The 22,695-nt window shown below is 37.2% G+C and overlaps 2 protein-coding genes across 2 annotated transcripts in view; one reads left to right on the top strand and one right to left on the bottom strand.

Annotated features, from left to right (window-relative positions):
• The window catches only part of LOC149947953 (uncharacterized), a 60,759-nt gene extending 45,944 nt beyond the window's left edge, over positions 1–14,815 (bottom strand). Inside the window, exon 1 of the mRNA XM_090171499.1 lies at positions 14,597–14,815. Coding sequence (XP_090027625.1) covers positions 14,597–14,662 — 66 coding nt within the window. The 5' untranslated portion in view covers positions 14,663–14,815. The remainder of the gene's footprint in view (positions 1–14,596) is intronic.
• Positions 1–22,695, top strand: part of LOC149947952 (TBC1 domain family member 2B-like) — a 96,062-nt gene that overhangs the window by 60,754 nt on the left and 12,613 nt on the right. The gene's annotated exons all lie outside the window — the stretch shown is intronic.

The raw sequence follows: 22,695 nt of genomic DNA, 5'->3' as shown, positions 1-22,695 counted from the left end.
GCATATTTAATAAAATATTTATGATATTTACAATGAAAGTCCGACTAGTTTCGTCGTACTAGCATGACATCTTCAGGGTAGTCTTCAGTAGTCCCTGAAGATGTCATGCTAGGTACGACGAAACTAGTCGGACTTTCATTGTAAATATCATAAATATTTTATTAAATATGCAAATATAACGAAGTCGTTTTTAATTTCATTAATCATTATTCCTTACAAGTTAAAAAATAAAACAACTGTTATTTTGCACAATCAGTATTTTCAAAGACCGGCGATAGTTTCGGCTTATTTAGGCCATCGTCAGGGGAACAATGCAAAATGAAATATTGTGCAAAATAAAAAAACGTTGTTTTATTTTTATACTTGTAATTTATGCACAAGTGTGTCGGAATTTATAGCCCGGTGTACCTAGTAACAGAGACCATACCACCGGAGGTACCCTACGCCAGCGTCCCACATCCCGGACAGGTGACAAATCAAGCTTGGGTAGTAGAACTTTACTACTGATGGTCGCACAAGTAGCCGCAACCAGTCATTATTGGTTATTTTATCTTTGTTATTTGGCATTGAAATATTTACGAACTATGTTTTTAAATAGGTTCTTGCTGCAAAATTAGTTGCGGTAATTATCCACGATTCATCGCGTTTTAAGAGCAAAATATCCTATCATATACGTGACATATCAGGTCAACAAGAATCATAACTAAAAAATAAAATTAAAAATCGATAGGAAATCCATTTTGGGTATCTCACATATTTTTCTCATCTAGCTCGTAACCATCTGCCGGTATGTTATTTGGCGGGGAATTTTAAATTATAGCCGTAACGGCTCCACTTTTGCCTGTTACAAACGAAATCTCACGTTTTCCCTCTGGCTACGTGCGGCACATATCTCACGTGGAGGGCCCGAAATAACACGAGTTGGGCGGACGGGAGAGGGAAGATAACCTAATAGTCAATTGAGCTTCGGGGCAATCTGGGCCTATTTTTCATGGCGGCGGGGAAGACGCGATTTCGTCGTTTCGGGGCATAATTCATCCCCGAACGAGATATATGATCGGCCGTTAGAAGCCCCTGGATGTGTTTACTCAATCGAAAGTTATCGGTGATTTTGGAGCCATTCCTTTTTTCTCGTTCCGACTATACTATACTTCCCTTTTCGGTCACGCTTGGCCGAACGCGTGGAGGGATACGCTCGTACGAGAAAGTAGAACTCCGCGAAGCCTTTTTGAAAGGAAGTACGAAAGTTGTACGCGCTGCTACCGGCGATGTTTTTCGGATGTCCATATAATATGAAGAAGCCCAACTCCTCTTACCGCGATTTCTGTGAAATTGCTTTCTCGGGGCCCCACCCGCTGCCAGCCTGAAGTCTCCGTTTCATTGTGTCTTTCGTACGTATAGTTCCACGGCGTTTTCTTCCTTAGCGAACCAGCTAGCCACTGTCTGCGGAATGCCACAGAGCGTCGTCAATTAGATATTCTTTCTCCAGACGCTATCATTTACACTAAAAGTCACTTTTTTTTTAAATCTGTCACTAAAAGTCATTTTTAAAATCTGTCACTAAAATTCACTTTTGTGAAATCTGTCACTAAAAGTCACTTTTTTTAAAATCTGTCACTAAAAGTCACTTTTTTTTAAAATCTGTCACTAAAAGTCACTTTTTTTAAAATCTGTCACTAAAAGTTACTTTTTTCAAATTTGGTCACTAAAAGTCACTTTTTTCTATTTGATAGGTTTTCTCTACAAAAATATTTTTCAGAGTGAAATTTCATAGGGAACGTTACTAATAATCTAGCAAAAATTGATAATTTAACTCAGATATATCATAACTATTTTTAAATATGATATTTTCCCTTCAAGATCGATTATCTTATTTCTACCCCTATAATTCAATTTCTAATATGTTTAAGAAAATATAAGAAAACACTACTTTTAAGAAATCACTTTTTAGTGACGTTTTGATCATTTTCAGTAACGTTTTGGTCACTATTTTCAAAGTGGCTAGTCACTATTTACACTAAAATTTATGCTAACTCTGAGTATCAGCACTGAGTGTTGGATTTTTAGGGTTAGGTTGGCATTGGTTCGTAAAGTTACGCTCAAACCATGTGAGCTTTGTTGTTGAGATATGTTCCCTGAAAATCAATGCCGTTTTCTCATAGGCTTCAATAGACACGATTTCATTGATTAAGTCGATGTACGGAACGTTAAAGCTGGAGCGAGGAACTAACTAACGCTAATTATCGTTGGAGAATCGTATTATTTACGCCATTAACCGCGGTAGCTTTTTCGATGCTAGTAATTGTAAGCGAAATGACCGCGTAGAGGTAAGAGAATAGTGGAGGAAAGTAACTTGATATCAGTATTCCTCGACCACGCGTATATTTTCATTTGTAGCGGAGTGGTACTCTATTTAGAAAGAATACGGGTTTTTAGTGTTTGTATTCGGCCGGTTAACAAAGCGAAATCCCCGAGTCCAGTGTAAACGGATCCATTTTCCGGAGGCCCTCGCTTCCTTTCTATTTGCGAGCCTCCTATAGACACTTCCCCGGCCGCCGCGCCGCTCAGACTCTCTCTGCCTCGAAAAGAGAAAATATTCGGTTTGACCCCGCAAAGCTCATCGATTCCTGCTAACATCCATCCCCGGCTTCCAGAAACGGAGGCGACTCCTTATACCTCCTCCTCCTCCTCCCCGAACCGAGCCAGAGTTTGTGTAGAGACGGCATATCCAATGGCCCAATGGGATAGGTATTGCGCCGAGGCAATCTCTCATTAAGTTCACTTTTCACCGGCCATGAAATTGCGATAGATTTATTTCGAAGACTATACGCCGGAATTACCGTCTTTTCGCAATTTTTGGGCGTTCCACCTCTTGGGTATAACCGCGAGCGCCGATTATCGTTTTGTCCAATTGAATTTCCAAGTTTGACTTTATAATGGGATTTGTTTGCCGAGTTAAGTCGAAGATAATTTTACGAGATTGCCTACGAAAGTCAATTCGTCCGAGCATTACCGCAAACGAAGGATTTACCGCCTTTCTGTCATTTCTTTAAAAAATTTCTTAGGATTAAAATCTGTCACATTTTATCTCAGTGTTCCTAAAAGGTCACCTTTTTGGAGGAAAGTCCAGGCCATTGGCAAATAGAGGAAAATTGGCAAAAAGTGACAAATAGTGGAAAATTGGCAAAAAGTGACAAATAGCGGAAAATTGGCAAAAAGTTACAAATGGTGAAAAATTGCCAAATGGTGGAAAATTGGCAAAAAGTGACAAATAGTGGAAAATTGACAAATGGTGGAAAATTGGCAAAAAGCGACAAATAGTGGAAAAGTGGCAAAAAGTGACACACAGTGGCTAATAAAGAAAAATTGCATTTCAAACTTAAAAAGTAATTAATTCAATGTTAGAATTAATTATTCCAAAACAAATTAACATCCTATTCTAATGTTAATCTGAATCTGACCATTCCTATGCTTTCATATTTGCCTTAATCTGAAATTTCAATATTTTTACCTTAGAAAATAATAAAATAATAATAAAAAAATATTTGAACCCAAAGGTAAAAATATTTATTGGCCACTAAATTCACTTTTGTCCAGGCCGGAATTTTTCACTATTGTCCACGTGGCATTTTCCACATCGGAACGCTTGTTTTATCGTCGATATGGTTTTTAAGAAGTCCGAAACGGCTTTTAAGACTGTCCCTGCAGCTACTAAACGGGTGGGTATTTCGGTTAGGTCAAGATCATTTTTATTCGAGCTGCCAGTTGAAGAAAGGGGCGCTGGTGTAATTTAGTCGAGTGTATTTACGGAAATGGACGGTGAAGGGGAAAGTCAATCCGAATCGGCCATCGAACACGAATTCCTGTCGAGAAGGAAGAACGGATCGGATGGAAGTGGAAACGCTGTTTTTGGGAGAGCCGGAGAGGAAGGTGGTCGGGATAATGGCGAAATCAGGAATGAACCCGCGTTCGAGACGCCACAAACAGGGCCCCTCCGCTGCAACTAAATAAATTGACTACTTGGTTTTGCCGGCAATCGCGATCCCCTCATTCTGCCCCTAAAGGAGAGTGCCATTCTAGCGGCCGTTCCGAGCCGATTTTTGCTTTAACCCGGAGAAAAAATGCTTTTAAAGTGGTTCGTTAACGATATGATCCTTTTCGGAAATTGTACGTCGGGCCATTTCGTTATTGAAAATCTTCCGAAAGTTTCTTCCTTGATGTTTTACTTCGTGCCGATATCTTTATGGCTCCTTCTCGAGGGGCCTTTTATTGTTAATGGGGAAATAGCCTTTTCGATTAAGTTTCTTAAAATGATTCCGCAAAATACCGTTCCATATATTTACGGAATGTGTACCATCTGTCTGCGCTAAATTTCGAAACATTGTAAAAGAGATATTCTTTCGACTACGTATCCGTTTTGGTATTAAAGGCCTAGGTTTGCTTCTGCCTGTCCCACTTTAAACTAACTTTCCTGAAAAGCAAATACCCTGGTGGTGGACCAACATGTTCAGCGGTAGGCCTACCACCAGGGTATTTGCTTTACAGGCAAGTTAATTTAAGGGGGACAGGCAGAAGAAAACCTAGGCTTTTAAGATTGCGCTTCTGATGGTTTTCGTGTCATTATCGTGTTTTCTCGTACGGAAATAAACTAACAAGGAGACGACCCGAAGTGTAACGCACAGATTTTGTTCAAACTCGGGGGTTTGGTATAGACCTTCGTGTTACTTGAAAAACCCTAAAGGGAAATGTCTCCATAGGCCACCGTTTTTCCATGGCAACCAAAAATGTTTTTGATAACGCAAAATGGAAATTTTCTTATCGAAAATAACGTGGCAATCTAACCAAAAACTTCATTCAATTTCGAACTTTATCTTTATTTTTTTATTTATATTTTCTATTTTTAGCATTTTCAAAAATTTAAGTTTTTTACAGGGGTTCAGATTCCCATGTTATTTTCAATGGGAAAATTTCCATTTCGTGTTGTCCAATACATTTTTGGTTGCCATGGCCAAACAGTTGCCTATGTAGACATTTCCCTTTAGGGTTTTTCAAGTAACACGAAGGTGGGCAAACCCCCGAGTTTCAACAAAATCGGTGTGTTAGTGTGTTAGTAAGTCGCGGTTGAAACCCGGAACTTGATCAAATCCGTTTCCAGCAGGGTTGGCAAAAAACCGGCTTTTTTAAAATTGAAAAATCCAGTATGGTTAAAACCGGCTGTAACCGGTGGTTTAAACCGGTTAAAACCATTATTAAAAAATGATCAAATTCCTTATATCAAGCCCTCATTGCTCAAATTTCCCGATTTAAAAATTACGTTTTTGCGCGTGACAGTACCTTTACATTGTGAGGTATAGCAGACTTATTTACCCGCTTTTATACCCTAACATGGCAGCGTATTTTCACGCGCAAAATTAATTTTAAGATACCCTAATTGCTTATATGTTAGCTCTCATTACTCGCGACAAAAAGTGAAGGTTAAGTTTTGTCAATGTTTCTAATTAAGTTCTCAATTTTTTTTATAAAAAATAAGTGGTTTTAACCATGGATTTTATTTGGTGGTTAAATCCGGCTTAAACCAGGGTGGTTTAATCCAGTCTGGCTGGCTCTTGCCAACCCTGGTTTCCAGAACCGGTATCCCGTCATTTTAGTTACTAGTTATTATAATTCCATCGCGCTTCATTTAAAAATAAATCGAGGTGACATTTTTAAATAGTGAATGGAATCTCCAATTATTTTTATTTCTGTCCAAATAAATGAAAGGAGAGAAGTAACATTCCGCGTAAAAAGGTTCGAATTGGCAGTGGCGTGTAAGCAATTCCGCTCTTCCTTTTTACCGGCAGGATCGTTTTTCTCCTCGATATGTTTCCGACAAGGAATGCTAACTCAATTTTATCGCGACCCCTTTTTTTGGCCGTTCTCAATCGAAGAAGCGCCGGCGAAAGGAAGGAAGAACCAGCCAGCGAAGAAAAATAAAAATGAAATCGAATAACGCGCAGGCTGGAGCGGTCGGTCACTGATTCTCTTCGGCAGCTTGTCCCTTCTTATTGTTTCCCATCAGCGGGGAATGGCCACTGCTTGCCACGAAAACTCCCTTCGCGCGAGATCTTATTTAAGGTCCCGTTGTCCCGAAGACGAGCAGTCAGTTCCCGTTGTCCATCATGGCGGGGAGTGTCAACTACCGGCTATCTGGTTTACAGGCCGGGCCGCTAATAGACTTTCCTTTCGCGGGCAAATTGATGGAACCGAGCGGAATTGTTCGTGTTATTTACGGTTTTGATACCCGATAAAGGACGCTATACGTTGCTAGGATCCCCGCTATCTGATAGAATATAGCCTCTTCCTAACGGATCGTAACGTTTTTGAAGTCACGTCTTGGGGATTTAAGCTAAATCGACCGACGAAGGGCTTATCTTATAGCTAACGCGGAGACCGAGTATCGTTCAGTTTCGCGAAATAGCCCGTAAGCAGAGTCTGCTTAATGAAATATTAATTCTTTTCGGCGTAGAAGTCGGCAGACGTTTCCCAATACCAACATTGATATAACCGCGTTATTTCTTATTTGTTAGAGTCCCAGCGGTTCCTAAAAGCGCGGCCATCTTGGTTTGTGTCCAGAGTCTTTTAAGATGTGGGGTGGCGTAGGGGTTAGCACTTTCGCCTCGCAGCAAGAGGAGCCGGGTTCGATCCCCGCTTGTGGCACTGGGTGAAAACTCGGAACAACTCCTTCCGCGTTGAGTTTGCAAGTTCTCTCCCCACTGGTTTAAGGGGTTTTCCCCCTTCCATAAAAACTTGTCGAAGTTAACGGTAATAGTTAGTGTAGGGAGCTGTTGCCACCACCCTCCTACGCATTGTAACCTGGCCACCGGAATTAAAGGCTTAAAAAGTCGCTCGACGACTTAGGCCTAAGGTGGTGTCTTGGGTGTTAGCCTGAGAATTTTTCCCTTTGTCTTACTTCTAAAAAGAGACAATCTTCAAAGAGGTCTATAGCGCCTTCTTAATTAGGTTTATGTTCGATTAAAAATAGACGACGATACGAGCATCCAAACTTAATAAAGGTTTCTAATCCGATAAAAGGAACGAAAGGATACATTTTCTCGGGAGCAAAATTCCTGATATTTTTTATATATATATATTCCGGACTAAGTAACGGAAGTTGTTTTTGCCTATTTGCCGTCACGGTTAATCAGTTTCAGCGGATCGCTGTTGTATATATCTGGTATTGAAAGAGGGGAACTCGGCTGGACTCCGGGCAACGTGGCCTGAAAGGAATGACGACGAGGGGTTGAGTTCGGAATTAGGCGGCCGGCGCCTCGTTTCTCTCCAAATATTGGGGCAAACTTTTCTTACGGGGGAAGGGCTTTTTCTTTTGTTTTTGTTTCGACGTTGTTCTGGCACTCTTTGGGAAGCGAGACAGATATGAGGCCGCGAAAGATGACAAATGATTCCCCTAATTGAAGTCTAGCCACTGACCCCACCTTATTCGTGTACGCCGTCTTCCAACTTTCGCCGCGGAGGCTTTCAATCCCGGGGCCCCGAAAAGCGCCATTGCAAACGTCATTAGTGCCGTCCCTTACATAAAGTGATTTTTCTATACGACGCTGTTTTGAAAAATGATCCCGCTTCGATGTCTCGAAGCTTGTCTAGTTTCTCGACTCCGTGAAAGCGACGGTTACGGATCGTAATATCGTTTCTATACAGTCGTGATCTCGAGAAAAGTAGCGTCACTTACCCGAAGACGAAACGATGCTTCCCAAGAAGGAGGTCATAGCCAAAGCGTGCTACAATATTCTTTTGATAAAGAGATTGCTGTAATTTGATTGGGTACATTTTTGTTCTTCTGGTTTTACGTAGGTGTTACTCGTACCTAATTTGGTTATAATATATTTAATAAGGTATTAATAAGTTACCCCAGGGCCCGAGGTAAATTAGATTTCTGAGATCAAAGCGCTAGATAAGTACCAAAATTGCTCATTTTCTGTTTTAATCCCCAAACCAATTCTGAATACAAAATAGGTCTGTATAAATAATAAAGATTAAGCCTTAGTTTCCACTAGCACGCGTCATAATGTTAATGTAAAAACCTTCGCGCGTCCCAAAGTTGAATGACGCTAGTGGAAATCAAGCTTAAGGCGTGAAGAAGATCCAATATATCGTTATTAAAAGCTTCTTGTAACTTAATAAGCATTTTAATGAAATTTCAAATACATTAACAGCAGCCAACCGACCGGCCCATCTAGGTAAGGTTAAAACTTTTTATCTCAAAGTAAAAAAAAATACATTTGATATCCAGTAGAGAGGAATACGCTAGTTATTTCACCTTGAATACATTAAAGTATCACGTCATATTGTCTGTAGAATTTTCCGTATCTCGAATATATTCGCCCGTTCGCGTTCTCTCGAAATTTCCCTTTCGTATAAGCGGCGGGGTTTTGCGAATGGCGTTGCTGCGTATATTATAAGGTCAACGTAGGCCAGAAGCAAAAGTGGTCGTCCTTGGACGAGCGCGTTGTCTCTCGCTAGAAGGAAGGAGGTCTTCCAACGATACGTAGGGATCGTTAACAACCTCGCCGCTAGTTTGCATTTCACTTCATATTCATATATTTTTATATCTCTTCGGAGGAGGAGATAAGCAGACTTTCCTGGCTTCGAGATATTCTTTCGGGAACAGCTGCCCTTCGTTATCATGATTTCGCCTCGGCTTATTTTTCAATTATAATCAAATTGAGAGAAACACGTACTCATTGGCCTGTTAAACCAGTACTTTTGAAAAACACGACGTATATTCATTAATAAGCATAAATACGTGATAAGTTAAATATCGGACAGGATTGTATGATTTGCATCGTAACGAGAATGGTTCAAATTAGTGTTGTAAGTCGGAAAATTTTCCGTATTTTTTTTTAATATAATAGGAATTATAGGAAATTTCATAGAAAATATAGGAATTTATAGGAACATTTTAGCTAAAAATAGGAATTTATACGAACAATTTTGAAAAAATAGGAAATTATATAAGAGTATATTGAAATTATAGGAATTTATAGGAACTCTGGGAGTCCAACCTTTGATGTTTTCGGGAACACCGGAAATAAGCCAGAGCTAAGCTCTATTTAGAAGGCAAATTTTTCCCAAACGTTAAGGCTGTTTTCTAATACATTATTTTAATATTATAGGAATTTCTGGATATAGCTATAGAAAAACTAGAAAATTTCGAAAAAATAGGAATTTATGGGAACAATTTTGACAAAATAGGAAATTATAGGAACAATTTTGACAAAATAGGAAATTATAGGAGCATATTGAAATTATAGGAATTATAGGAACTCTGGGAGCCCTGGAAAAAAATTAAAAAAAAGTTTTCATTCGATCATTAGTCTAATATTGTTTGTAAATTTAAATAAAGCGGCATTTTCGCCTCATTTTTTCGAATCTAAAAGTAAAACTAAACCTCTAGGCTAGCTTTAAACTGATTAGCAATGTAACACTATTAATGTTTTGTAGTATGTTTACTGTTATTAGACATTTTATATCGATAAAAAGTTAAAAATATTAAGAACCGTTAAAAAGTAATTTATGTTTTAAATTTTTATTTTTTCCGATTTGTGGAAAATTTTCCGCATTTTATTTTTCCGGATAATTAACAACACTAGTTCTAAGCGAGCTTGTTTTTACGTCATTTCTTTGACGACATTTTTCAATTTATATCCTTAAAAGGAGCCGCGAAATGCCACTGGTCTTATTGAAAGATATACGATTCGTACTCAATGCGAGCAACTTAGGTATTAGCGTAGGCTTAGAGAACTTAGGTATACTCCAAGCTATCACGTGGGAATGCTAAGCCGCGCAACTACTGCACTGCGCATGCAGACGCGATGTTTGTGACAAGTGAACTTGGCATTGATGTCGAATAGCTGGAAAATTTTCCTTTAATGTATACAATTTCCTTTCCTCCGTATAATCCCTTTTTTTTAAGTCGAGCGTACGTAGATACTCTTAGATCAAAGAATGTTGAATGAATCGATAATTTTCGTGATGCACGCTGGCCTTTCCATTATAACGCGCGTCCGTTTAATTGAACGCTATTGAATATAATAAGGTCTCCCATTTTTGTTCGTGGTTTCGAAATTGGATTGTTTGAGACGTTTTTGGAGACTGCGGCTGTCGTGAATGGAGTAAGAATTAATTAAGGTTGATAGGGGTCGGTGCAAAGGTTATTATTTTCGTTCTTTCCATAAAACTTCATTTCTTCCTGAAAGTAATTATTTCTTTCTTTGAAATTGGATTCCCAGCATTAACTCCGACTATTAACATTTAGTCACGTAGAGTTCGATAGTTCGTGGAAAATATATCTTTCACAAAGTACTCGTCACCTGTCGGCCAAATATTTCGCTGAATCATTCTTTGCGTTTATACATTGTTATGCCCCAAAAGATGTATTGGAATGGCGATTTATTTTGAAGTTTTGGCTGGAAGAATTGTGGATTGCTACAGATGGCCAAATCATATATATATTTTTTTTCAAGCTCTATAGAAAAGGAGTTGATCCAATATACAAATTTGGATCAAACCGTAATCAGGACGCTTCCTTTTTGAATCCAATTCGGTTTGAATCATTGGATCAAATAATGAACAGGGTTGCCACGATACCTGTAAAACCTGGAATTCCTGGAAAAGTCAGGGAATTTGAATATGGGTATAAAAATCAGGGAAAAGTCAGGGAATTTTAAAAATTAGTCTAAAAATCAGGGAAATGTCAGGGAATTTTATTTCAGTTGCCAATAGGAAACTTTTACTAAAATATAGGTTAAAAAATACAAAATCTTGGCCCAAAATAAGTCAAGGAAAATCTCCTTAGATGGTTAGGGAAAACCTGGAGAAGTCAGGGGATTTGATTGAGAAAACACTGTGGCAACCCTGATGAATGTCATACATTTTAAGTGGATTGCAATTTTTGATAAAAGTATAATTTGGGATCAGTACAATTGGATTTCAAATTTTATTCTCCATTTAAGTTAGGCTAATTGAAAAACTAATCGAGTAATTGTATTATTTAAGCGATTTCTGACACGAATATTTAGGTGCGGGTTAAAAACCGGGCGATCTATAACGTATCCGCGGTGCGCCGTTGCTTTTTATGGTTTGATTTTCTTCCCCGTGACCGGTTTCTAGCATTAATCTCGAGCAAAGTTGATATCCTTCGCCTTATACCCTCCAGATTAGATTACCAACTGGAATCCATTCGTCATACTCGATTCTCTCATTGCGCCCCCCCCCCCCTCCCGTTAAGTGACCCCCGAAAGTTCTTTCTCTGTTTCTACTCGATACCTTCGAAGCACCCCCTTCTACTGCCCGCCCTCCTCGCTTCGGTGTACGGCGCTGGGTGTAATTCCCGTCACGTTACCCCCTAAAACTAGTTTTTCCGCCTGACTTACTGCGCGCGATATATATATTTTTTTAACATCAAAGTTGCCAGGTATAAGTGACGTCCCCTAGCCCACTCGAAAATTAAACTAGCCCAAAAAGCACCCACCATCAATAAGGTTTTTTCGAAAAACAGCCTAAATTCTTGTCAATTTGCTACAGCCAATTGTTTTCAAAATGGAGTGGAAAATTTCATTGAAGCGATAAGTTTCGATCAAATAATTAACATATAACAAGCATAATTTTGGTTTTTAACAGAATTGGGTTTAATATTTGGGTATTCTTTACCCTTTGGACTTGCAACAAACACAGCACCCAACACAAGGAGAACGCAACCCGTCAAAAGTCGTGCATTTTCTTGCGTACAGTTTTCATTGGTTAAACGCTTTAGCGCCTGCTGCCGTCGGAAGGGGAAAAAATCGTAAATTATCTTCCCCCTTTCCGTAAAACGTTCAGCGTAAAGGCTCGTCCAATGAAATTTGTACACAACACTGCGTTAGCATGTTTAAAGGCTAGCTGCGTTCTCCTTCTGTTTGTTGCTCCTAGCTTCCACGATGCCACTATCGCCTCGTTTTCATTCAACTCTCACTCAATTTGACACATTTTACCGTAACGAAAACAAGCACCAAAATCTGCCTCCCGCCCAAGTTTTTCCCCCCGCAAAGCGCTTTGAAAAATAGCCCAATCGGGCGTGAAAACCGCCCATCTGGCAACTCTGTTGAACATTCGCGAATTCGCTTTGAAAACCAGCAGCTTCGGTCTGGCGCTGTGCCGCGTATGGCCATTCTCTTAATTCGCCTCTATCGAAAGTGTGGCGTCCATTGCGCCCGCGAATAAGCGGATCGTGTTTATAACACCAAACACGTTTTAATCACATTTTTATTTGTTAGTTTATTCTTTACGGTCGTGAACTTTCGAGTTTTATTTACGGATGAGTGCAACCGGTCATTTAAAATAAGGAATTTATTTCTATTGTTTTCTTACCGGGGAACGGATCAAGCTTAATAATGATTAAATCATAATTCAATTTCTGTTGTATCAGAGTTAATCATAGGAGGGTGTCAAAATAATAAAGATTAAATCATGATTAAATTTCATTTTAAGAGGGTATCTTCGGATCAAGCTTAATAATGATTAAATCACGATTAAATTTCAGTTTTATCAGAGTTAATCATACGAGGGTGTCTTAATAATCAAGATTAAAAATGATAAAATTTTATTTTAAGAGGGTATCTTCGGATCAAGCTTAATAATGATTAAATCACGATTAAATTTCAGTTTTATCAGAGTTAATCATACGGTGGTTTCTTAATAATCAAGATTAAAAATTATTAAATCATGATTAAATTTTATTTTAAGATGGTATCTTCGGATTAAGCTTAATAATGATTCAATCACGATTAAATTTCATTTTAATCAGCGTTAATCGTACGAGGGTGTCTTAATAATCAAGATTAAAAATGATAAAATTTTATTTTAAGAGGGTATCTTCGGATCAAGCTTAATAATGATTAAATCACGATTAAATTTCAGTTTTATCAGAGTTAATCATACGGTGGTTTCTTAATAATCAAGATTAAAAATTATTAAATCATGATTAAATTTTATTTTAAGATGGTATCTTCGGATTAAGCTTAATAATGATTCAATCACGATTAAATTTCATTTTAATCAGCGTTAATCGTACGAGGGTGTCTTAATCAAAATTAAAAATGATTAAATCATGAAATAATATTCCTTTAATAAGAGTTAGTCAAACGAGGGTATCTTCGGATCAAGGTTAATAATGATTAAATCATGATTAAATTTTATTTTAATCAGCGTTAATCATACGAGGGTGTCTTAATCAAGATTAAAAATGATTAAATCATGAAATAATTTTCTTTTAATCAGAGTTAATCATAAAAGGGTATCTTAATATTCAAGATTAAAAATTTAATCATTTAATCTTACGAGGATGTGATAATAATCCAGATAAAAAATTTAATCATGATTTAATCACTTTTAATCTTTATTCAGCCAACATATTTTAATCAGATTTAATCAAACGAGGGTCAAGGGAATAATCTGCCCTTGGTTTTACATTCCCTTTTGTTACATTAACCATTTGAAATTATTTTATTTATATTTAAAAGTTTTATATTATGTACATCATATTTGAGCTCAGCCTAGTTTTAATAATTGTAATAGATATATTAAAAACCTCAATTGGTTTCTGTTTCGAACTTATATATTTCGCGTGTTTCGCATTAATGTTCATTCATATTTCAACGAATACTAAGCGCTTCTAATTGAATATTTAGTATGTAGCCAACCTCATATCGGCGTGGAATTAGTAACGATTATCTCAAATCGTTATGAGAAATTCCCCTCCATTTCTGCACGTCATCTATACGTGGCCACTTGCATACATCCGCGAGATACGATGTATATGAAATGTTCCTTACCTTAATAAGCGTTTTTTTACTGTTAAATTGTATTTTTTTTATTTACGGTACGGGGGTATATACAAATCTTAAGTTCGTGTTAAATTGTATATTTTGCATCACCAATAATTTATTATATTTAGTATCTTATCCGAGAACGTCAGCTAATTATTTTTGAATATTGGGATACACTAGATAGTCTCACTTCTGTAAAGAGGTTAAATATACAGTCTATTTTGATCCCGGATTTTCATTACTTCCATTTAATTTCAATACCCCAAAGCCAATTCAAACGTGTAAGTCTTAAAGCGTGGTTTATTCTGATTTCCGTAGCGCTGTCAGAAAACGTAGCAAAATGATGCCGCATGAATCAGATTTCAGAATGAGATATTTTAGTAACGACTCGGCTTTACCTCGTATTAATTATTTTAGTAAATTAATATTAAGAGAATCGTATAGGGCTACGCTTTCGAAGTCTATTTTCGGGTAACAGGTTACTCGAGGTTGAATTTCCATCAATTTTGTTTATTCGGCGTGAAAATAAAATATCGCGAATGACGTACACGTCCAAGTATCCCCGGTGTCTTGCCCTTTCCTGTTACTTTGTAAAGAACCTTGAAGGTGTTTGGGTGTGTGCGCGTGGTACGCGCTTACTAATACCCATATTACAACTTTTTCGTCGGCCCGGGGAAATCCGCGGGGGTAAAAGCGAGCGGGAAAGAAGTTCGAAAAACGGAAAGAACGTAGCCTACCTGAGAAGAGTCGACGGCGACAATGGCCAGCAGTGCCAATACGAGTATCGACGAAGTTGCCTTCATGTTCGAAGCGCGGAGAACTTTTATTCCAAAACAAATACGTCGACGAAATATTTGTATGCCACTTTTTGGGTGATGGCGAGATGCGAGAGCGGGTGTCCTCGGTTGCCTGGAGACGACGTTCTTTCTTCGAAATGCACGCGCGGAAAATGCGAAGGCTTCCAGCCAGAGCGCGAACCCTCCAAGACGCGAAACCTCGTTTGGGGGGAAACCTCCCGCTCCATCCGACCAGAACGCGGGCCGTTTCTACCCACGCGCGGGGGGAATTTCACCAGACCGCTCTTCTGGCGGGCCGGTGAATCGGAATAAATTCCCGGTCAGAAAACACCCGTAAATGTAATTAGTTATTTTTATCTCTATAAAGGCGTTTTAAACGGATACATTTTCTTATCGGCGAATAGGAAGACGTAAATCGATTTCGTCCTTTTTTTGAGAAGCGATAATTTAGATACGGCGATGAAACTAAAGTTTTCAAATCTCCCATTTCCAAGTTGATCAATAGTTACTATTTGGTCGCTTCAAAATAAACCTTACGAAAGATAGTAGCTTTTAAATTTGGCGCCCATGGGTGGGACAGTGGAAAAACCCCCGCGACGGTAGGTATTCTCTTAGCGGCTTATTTTAAACCGAGATTTTATTTATTCGGCCTACAGTCACGATTTTGCTTCGGAATGCTTTCGGCTCGGGCAACGTTACGGTTTAAGGGGTTTTTGAGCTCTTTCCTAGCCCAAGGGGCCAATTCGGAGGTACTCCCATCCCCTTTACGAACCGTTGGCCCGCTGTTTTTCTCGGACGATATATTTTGGTCGAACCTCCGTCGACAGCGACTCCGAAGGCGTAACCAACGAGATTTCCCACCGAATTTTTTCATCCTCTTTGAAAACTCACTTTCAACTGTTGGAAGTTTCGGGTCAGACAATTCCTTGGCGCTTCACCTTTCGCCTTTGTCCGGTTGGCGGCGCTCTCCCCCGAACTGAAGCGTACGTCGTCAAAAAATAAGTTTTTTCGGAGCCTGGAAAATTATATAGTCGAAGGCCTCCCCTGTGAATTATTATAGTCTCGGCACTTAGCGCCGAGTAGGTTCCGTCTAATGGTTTCACCACTGAAATTGACGGCTTATAAAAAAGGTACTAGGCTATTGGAGAAGCGTGATTTCCTATTTTTTTTAGGGGAACTTATTTTTTTATCTCCCGAAACTCACACGTATAAGAAAGTTTTCCGAAAATGGATAGACGTGGCTTCTAGAGAATTTGTGGAATGCTAAAAGCGAGTTGCCTGAATTTCTTCTTTCCGTTGTTCGAATTTATATATATTTTTTCAAGTTCAAAATATTTACGTGGAGCTATACGTATAGACTCGGAATAAAGGACAAAAATTACCTAAATTTCAAACTTATACAAAAATACACATTATTCGCGGAAAAATATTCTAAAGATTTCGTGGCAAACATTTCGTAATTCTACTAAATTAATTGGCAAAAATCTTTTTTTTTCTAAACAAAATATTGTGGTAGTTGGGAAACATTTCGTAATCATACCTAATCAATTGTCATAAATCTGTTTTTAAATAATATGGTAGTTGGGAAACACTTCGTAATCCTACCTAATCAATTGGCGTAAATCTGTTTTTTTTTTATAAACAAAATATTGTGGTAGTTGGGCAACATTTCGTTATCCTACCAAATCAATTTGCATTAATCTGTGTTTTTTAAACAAATTATTATGGTAGTTGGGAAACATTTCGTAATCCTACCAAATCAATTGGCATAAATCAGTTTTATTTAAACAAAATATTATTGTAGCTAGGAAACATTTTGTAATCTTACCAAATCAATTGCCATAAATCTTTGTTTTTTAAACAAAATATTATGGTAGTTGGAAAACATTTCGTAATCCTACCTAATCAATTGTCATAAATCTGTTTTTAAATAATATGGTAGTTGGGAAACATTTCGTTTTCTTACCAAATCAATTGGCATAATCTGTTTTTTTTAAACAAAATATTATGGTAGTTGGGAAACATTTCGTAATCCTACCTAATCAATTGGCGTAAATCTGTTTTTTTTCTAAACAAAATATTGTGGTAGTTGGGCAACATTTCGTTATCCTACCAAATTAATTATCATAAATCTGTTTGTTTTTAAACAAATTATTATGGTAGTTGGGAAACATTTCGTAATCCTACCAAATCAATTGGCATAAATCAGTTTTAATTAAACAAAATATTATTGTAGCTAGGAAACATTTTGTAATCTTACCAAATCAATTGCCATAAATCTTTGTTTTTTAAACAAAATATTATGGTAGTTGGAAAACATTTCGTAATCCTACCTAATCAATTGTCATAAATCTGTTTTTAAATAATATGGTAGTTGGGAAACATTTCGTTTTCTTACCAAATCAATTGGCATAATCTGTTTTTTTTTAAACAAAATATTATGGTAGTTGGGAAACATTTCGTAATCCTACCTAATAAATTGGCGTAAATCTGTTTTTTTTTCTAAACAAAATATTGTGGTAGTTGGGAAACATTTCGTAATCCTACCTAATTAATTATCATAAATCTGTTTGTTTTTAAACAAATTATTATGGTAGTTGGGAAACATTTCGTAATCCTACCAAATCAATTTGCATTAATCTGTGTTTTTTAAACAAATTATTATGGTAGTTGGGAAACATTTCGTAATCCTACCAAATCAATTGGCATAAATCAGTTTTATTTAAACAAAATATTATTGTAGCTAGGAAACATTTTGTAATCTTACCAAATCAATTGCCATAAATCTTTGTTTTTTAAACAAAATATTATGGTAGTTGGAAAACATTTCGTAATCCTACCTAATCAATTGTCATAAATCTGTTTTTAAATAATATGGTAGTTGGGAAACATTTCGTTTTCTTACCAAATCAATTGGCATAATCTGTTTTTTTTTAAACAAAATATTATGGTAGTTGGGAAACATTTCGTAATCCTACCTAATCAATTGGCGTAAATCTGTTTTTTTTTTCTAAACAAAATATTGTGGTAGTTGGGCAACATTTCGTTATCCTACCAAATTAATTATCATAAATCTGTTTGTTTTTAAACAAATTATTATGGTAGTTGGGAAACATTTCGTAATCCTACCAAATCAATTTGCATTAATCTGTGTTTTTTAAACAAATTATTATGGTAGTTGGGAAACATTTCGTAATCCTACCAAATCAATTGGCATAAATCAGTTTTATTTAAACAAAATATTATTGTAGTTAGGAAACATTTTGTAATCTTACCAAATCAATTGCCATAAATCTTTGTTTTTTAAACAAAATATTATGGTAGTTGGAAAACATTTCGTAATCCTACCTAATCAATTGTCATAAATCTGTTTTTAAATAATATGGTAGTTGGGAAACATTTCGTAATCCTACCTAATCAATTGTCATAAATCTGTTTTTAAATAATATGGTAGTTGGGAAACATTTCGTTTTTTTACCAAATCAATTGGCATAATCTGTTTTTTTTTAAACAAAATATTATGGTAGTTGGGAAACATTTCGTAATCCTACCTAATCAATTGGCGTAAATCTGTTTTTTTTTTCTAAACAAAATATTGTGGTAGTTGGGCAACATTTCGTTATCCTACCAAAGTAATTATCATAAATCTGTTTGTTTTTAAACAAAATATTATGGTAGTTGGGAAACATTTCGTAATCCTACCTAATCAATTGCCATAAATCTTTGTTTTTTAAACAAAATATTATGGTAGTTGGAAAACATTTCGTAATCCTACCAAATCAATTGTAATAAATCTGTGTTTTTTTAATCAAAATATGATGGTAGTTGGGAAAGATCGATCCCATCAAATCTTGTTTAGAAGTTTTAAACAAAATATAATATAATATAAAGTTAATTGTAAAAAACAGTTTACGCCTAATTATTAATTCGGTTTCGTTTCACAATGTGTTTCTCACTCTATCTAAAATAACTGAAATATAGTGGTGCTCAATGCTCTTAATTATTAAGCTACCCCAGTCATAACTAATAAGTCTTATTGACAATGATATTTGTTTTGACCGTTCGTTCAGGGCGTGGTTCGTTGTTATCGAAGTTAAGTATGGCCATTACGCGGAATTTTCACATCCGAGAACGAGATAAGCGGCTTGTTTTGTTACGTAACCTTCAACCCGTTGATGTAGGTTAGCGAGCTCTCGCCTAATTTCCCAGGGCGGTCAGCTGTTTCTTTTAATACCGCTCCATTAGTAGCGGCTCCGTTGGACGCTATTTTGTCAACACGTTGTGACGATCTCTAGGGAGTGACGCGACAGTGGCATTTCAAAATTTGTACGACTTCACCGCTCTCTGTTTTAATTATTACGCTGGAAATAGAGTCACCAAGTTTTCACTTGGAAAAATAACTACTTTTCCGCATCCCTCGGAACAACTCGTTCTGCGTTGAGTTTTAAGTTATCTCCCTGAACTCTTCGGTTTCCCCGTTTCATATAACCTTTAGTTAGTAGAATAGTAAGTGTAGGGAGCTGTTGGCTCTCGTGGCATGATGGACTTGCTACGAGGGGTCGGACATTTGTACAAAATCCCGTACACTTCTCAAGAAATCTCTGACGAATTCGAGAAATCTTTGACGAAGTCGCGAAATCTTATGAAATCGCGAAATCTCTGTTGAAATCCCGAAATCTCTGACGAAATCCCGAAATCTTTGACGAAGTCATGTAATCGCGAAATCTCTGACGAAATCCCGAAATCTCTTTCAAAATCCCGAAATCTCTGTCAAAATCGCGAAATCTCCGACGAAATCGCAAAATCTCTTACCAATTTCAAAATACATAGATATCCGCGGGAAGTCGTTACGTTATAGATTCCCGTTATCCGGATACCAAAAATAATGAACGCAGTGTGCTATTAATTACAATTAACCTGAATTTCATTTAAACTGGCTATGCTCTCTCAATTCGAATAACATTGTTATTCCCCGGTACTTTAAAAGTTTCGTCGTATAACCTTTAATCTTAAGGTATTGATTAACCGAATCGAAGTTAGTAAGGCAAAGTTTAAGGAAAACAAACTTCTCTAGCGTTTATACGGCAAATGAGCGAATTATTTTGGAGAGCTTTCGAGCTCACCGATCAACTGGGGGTTCGAAAGATTTAATTTGGTAAACCCCTCTTCCCAATTAAACCTTTTCTCTTCGGATTTAAAAAAGATACTTTGTTAAAACAATTAAATGAAACTGCGAGGGGGGGGGGGGGGCTAGATAGCCAGGGGGGTGAAAGGAAGTAGTCCACTTCCTTCTCTTTGTGGCGCTTTTGGGGATAAACCTTCTGCGCGAGACACTTTTCTTCTCCTTTGGCTCTTCCTCTCTATATCTCTCCTTTTTTATTTGCCCAGAAGTTTAAAAGCTTTCAAATTCTACGTAAACCTCGCGATTTCTTTTTTCTCTCAGTTCAATGTACGGTCCCTACATTGGATTTTTATCAGTTTTATTGTTCTTTTAAGTTTAAATACCATTTTACTTCGTGGCTTATGTTTTTAAGCTCTCCGTGTCTGTCTTTAGGTTCGCCAACTAAATGTCTTGTTTCCTTAAGTTAGCAATCTTTTTAATTAATTTTAACTCTAATATTTGGCGCAGCGTACTTTGTTGAAACGTTTATTGACACATCTGATAATATTGTTAGTGGGATATTAATATTGAAATTAGTCATTATTTTTATTAGTTTGGTGTTTTGTTGCGCGTGCCTCCGACGTTTTAAAAAACGTATCGCTTAATGTGAAATGTGTATCTCCACCAATGTCAATTATTTAAATCTAGAAATAACAATTTAATTTTAAAAGAGTATTCCATATCGAATTATTAAATGCAAACTTCCATATAATGAATCTATCTATACGTACAGAAGCTTATTTAATCAGTATTAATCATTATCGGAGTATTAAATGCAAATTTCGATATCCTACGACAGGGTTCGTACACGACCTGGAGAACCTGGAAACGTCAGGGAATTTCAAAATGTTTCCAAAAGGTCAGAGAAAAGTCAGGGAAATTGAAAATGATTCCCAATGGTCAGAGAAAAGTCAGGGAAATTGAAAATGATTCCCAATGGTCAGAGAAAAGTCAGGGAAATTGAAAATGATTCCCAATGGTCAGAGAAATGTCAGGGAAATTGAAAATGATTCCCAATGGTCAGAGAAATGTCAGGGAAATTGAAAATGATTCCCAATGGTCAGAGAAAAGTCAGGGAAATTGAAAATGATTCCCAATGGTCAGAGAAACGTCAGGGAAATTGAAAATGATTCCCAATGGTCAGAGAAAAGTCAGGGAAATTGAAAATGATTCCCAATGGTCAGTGAATAGTCAGGGAATTTGAAAATGACCCCAAAAAAGTAAGGGAATTTGAAAATGACCCCAAAAAAGTAAGGGAATTTGAAAATGACCCCAAACAAGTAAGGGAATTTGAAAATGACCCCAAACAAGTAAGGGAATTTGAAAATGACCCCAAAAAAGTAAGGGAATTTGAAAATGACCCCAAAAAAGTAAGGGAATTTGAAAATGACCCCAAACAAGTAAGGGAATTTTAAAATGACCCCAAAAAAGTAAGGGAATTTTAAAATGACCCCAAAAAATCAGGCAAATAAATTAATACCTTTCAAGATTTACCTCAAAAAATGCATTTATTCTACAAAAATGGTCAGGGAAAATTTGGCAATTTAGTCAGGGAAACCTGGAAATGTCAGAGAATTTTAATTCCGGAATTTTTGTACGAACCCTGTACGATATAGCTTATAAAATGAAATATCTTGAAATTGAGATTTTTACGAATAAATGGAATTATAATTATTATTTAATAGTTTTAAAGGGTACCTCTACGGTTATTATCTATACATTGTATTAAAGAGATGATAGATTTTTCCGCGCCAGCAGTCTTACGCCTTACGCGACATCTGGTTCTCGTAGAGTGTGCGCGCTCCGTTCGAAGTGAACGTCATCCGCCGTCTCTCTGGCAAACGTGGCGTTCTATCGGCAAACCCTTTCGCCTACGGAGAGGGTCGCGCCAGTATCTTACAAATAATGTCAGCGGGTCCTTGCTCGCGTAATCTCTTAAAAGCTTCCGTAAGGACAAAGCGAGAATAAATCTATACTCTGACCGAGCTAAGAGGGCATACGTAATTTCCGCCTCCTCCTCCTCCCTATTCTCTTCGGGCAATAAAGCGGGGGTGGGCGAATGCCCCCCTTCGAGCGACGGCCTCGACAACGGCCTCCATAGCCGACCAACTAGAAAGATTTTTGGGGAAACTGTGAGAAGCCGTAAAATAGATATTACTCCCTTATTAGCGTCTTCTTCGCGAGTCTGCCGCGCCAGGAGCCGGGACGAGATTAGGAGTTATTCGAGCCATCCCTTCTTTTTAGTCGCTCCTAATTTCGCCTTATTAAAGCGTCGAAAAGTGGCCGCTCACAAACTTTCTCCGTTTTCTGTTTAGAAGCGCGTTTATAAGGCTATTCCCTAAGAGTATGAGTGCATGGGAAATCCTATTATTTTATTACGGCGGATATGTCTTCTGTAAAGAAACCTTCCCAAAATAAAAGCATATTTACCATATACAGGGTCTTTTTTTTTGCTTGGAAAAGTGTTTTTTTTCAAAAACTATTTATAGTACCGATTTCAAATTTGGAAGGTCAATTCTCTATACCGGGGGACATCAGTTTGAGAAATTTGAGCGTTTTCGGTAATGTTTTTCACCAATTTTGAAAAATTATTTTTCGACCACTAGGTGCGAGATAAAAAATTTCTATTATAAAGTTGTAGGCCGTCATCGAAAACCCTTAAAAATTGTTCACTCGACGAAAAACAACTTATTTATCAGTGAAAATTCGAGCTTGAAAAATTTACAAGTTGGTGAAGCCAAATTACGATTGTTTGAAACGATAATTGAAAAGGGAACAAGTCTAATACAAACGTAGTAGAGTTTTCACACTTGAAAAAATGTACACGTTTGGTTTTTAAATGCAGATATTTTATTCACATAAATTTTTACATAACATT

Source organism: Leiobunum rupestre, chromosome 4 (assembly GCF_980474605.1).
Source record: "Leiobunum rupestre chromosome 4, qqLeiRupe1.1.hap1, whole genome shotgun sequence".
Classification (NCBI taxonomy): Eukaryota; Metazoa; Arthropoda; class Arachnida; order Opiliones; family Sclerosomatidae; genus Leiobunum; species Leiobunum rupestre.
Note: the sequence above shows the minus strand (reverse complement) of the source record. Positions and strands in the feature narration are given on the sequence as shown.